General features: G+C 64.0%; 1 protein-coding gene across 1 annotated transcript in view; it reads right to left on the reverse strand.

Annotated features, from left to right (window-relative positions):
* ADGRG1 (adhesion G protein-coupled receptor G1) overlaps window positions 1–1848 on the reverse strand; it is a 12965-nt gene that overhangs the window by 7925 nt on the left and 3192 nt on the right. The window contains 2 exon segments of the mRNA XM_008068024.2: window positions 87–218; window positions 1168–1348. Coding sequence (XP_008066215.1) covers window positions 87–218; window positions 1168–1348 — 313 coding nt within the window.

The raw sequence follows: 1848 nt of genomic DNA on the forward strand, positions 1-1848 counted from the left end.
GCGAAGGGGTGAGGGCAGGAGGGGGCGGGCAGGAAGGTGAGGGCGAGGGGGCAGGGGCAGTGAGGGGAGGGCAGGGGGACAAGTACCTGGAATAGGGCCTGGCTGCTGAAGTCCACCAGGAGCAGCCTCTTCTCGGCCTCCCCCCTCCGGCCCTTGTTGCTCCGGAAGAGTGCTCGGGGCAGCAGCACCGAATACTCCAGGACCTCGCTCTGTGCCTCCTGTGGACGGGGTCCCTTAGGGCCATCCACATGTGGACCCCAGATCTGTCCCCAACACACGCACATACATCCCTCCCTGGACGCTGTCTCTCCAAGCCTGTCTCCTACAGGAAGCCTTGCCTGGCTCAGGACAGCCCGTCTCAGCCCTCCCTTCCCTGGCACCAGCTCTGACTGGGGAGCCTTGTGGTTAGCTCTCAGGGCCCCAGGGCGAGCAGGCCTGGGAGAACCACGTGGTGTTCTGCTGCCCGGGGACTCAGACACCGACCCTGTCTATAACAGCCTGGCGTGGTGGCCACACAGGCAGTGTGGGTGGCTCCCAGCTAGCCAGAACTACTCAAAGGGCAGTCTCAAGACAGGGGTTAGCCGGGTGCCATGGCTCATGCCTATAATCCCTGTGCTTTGGGAGGCCGAGAAGGATCACTTGAGACCAGGAGTTCAAGACCAGCCTGGGCAACACCGTGAGAGCCTTCTTAACAAAAAATTAAAAATATTCCCCGGGCGTGGTGATGTGCACCTGTAGTCCCAGCTACTTAGGAAGCTGAGGTGGGAGAACTGCCTGAACCCAGAAGGTTGAGGCTACAGTGAACTATGATTGCATTACTGTTCTCCAGCCTGGAAGACAGAATGAGACCCTGTCTCAAAAAAAAAAAAAAATCCACAGGATGTGTGGACAGGCACATTAGGGTTGGTCTGCTGTTCACACAGGTGTGCCCCAGGGAGCAAGTTGTCCCCACCGACACCTTTGTCCATCAGTGTGGCCAGATAGGGGCCTCAATACCCTGGGGAAGCCCTGATGAAGGAGAGCTCTCCTTGGGTCTGGAACTTCCTGGGAGGCCCCAGGGAGGGCTGAGGCCAGGGTGCTGCACGGCAGGCAGTGCTTATGGCCTCGCCTCCTGCCTGGCCCAGCTCCACCTGCTTCTTGCCCTGGCCCGGGCCCAGCGACCCTGACCTCCTGTCGGGAGTGGATGTGCAGGTCCTGCAGGCCGGCTGTGGGCTGGAGCTTCCACACCGTGGCATTGACTCGGTCCTCCTCGAAGGACACCATGTCGCCTTTGAATCTCACAGAAGTCAGCTTCGTCTCCAAGCTCTGCAGCTGCCTGGCGGGGGAGAGCGGTGGTGACTGAGAGGCCAGAGACTGCGCCGCAGGGAGACGGCGGCAGAGAGAAGGGAAGCAGGCAAACACACAGGAGACGGGCAGAGACAAGGAGGGCACAGGGGCCGGGAGAGGGGGGGCAGGAGAGAAAGCCAGCCAGCGGGTGTCGAGGAGGAAGAAGGACCCGGTGGGGGTGGGGCGAGCCGGCGCCTCGGACGAGCAGAGAACGGCAGAGGCGGGAGGGCAGGGGCCCTCCGGGGACTCAGCTCACGGGACCGCCGGCTCCGCCTGCACGGAACCCGTCTGCGGCCTCGGAGCAGCCCGCCCTGTCTGAGCCTCTCAGTCTGCTCGAAGAGGGACGGACTGCTCCACCTCCGTGGGGGAGAGGGCTGGGCGCCGCTGACCGGGGACGGCGGGCTCCGCGCGTGTGCGGGCTGGGATCGGCGAGGGGCTCAGACGCCGGAAAGACGGAGAGAAGTCCGGGAGCACCCCAGCCCTTGGAGGGCCCCCGCCGCGCCCTGGTCCCGCGCCCTGCGC

The sequence above is a fragment of the Carlito syrichta genome, unplaced genomic scaffold (assembly GCF_000164805.1).
Source record: "Carlito syrichta isolate Samal-C Ts95f unplaced genomic scaffold, Tarsius_syrichta-2.0.1 Scaffold309854, whole genome shotgun sequence".
In the NCBI taxonomy this organism is placed as follows: domain Eukaryota; kingdom Metazoa; phylum Chordata; class Mammalia; order Primates; family Tarsiidae; genus Carlito; species Carlito syrichta.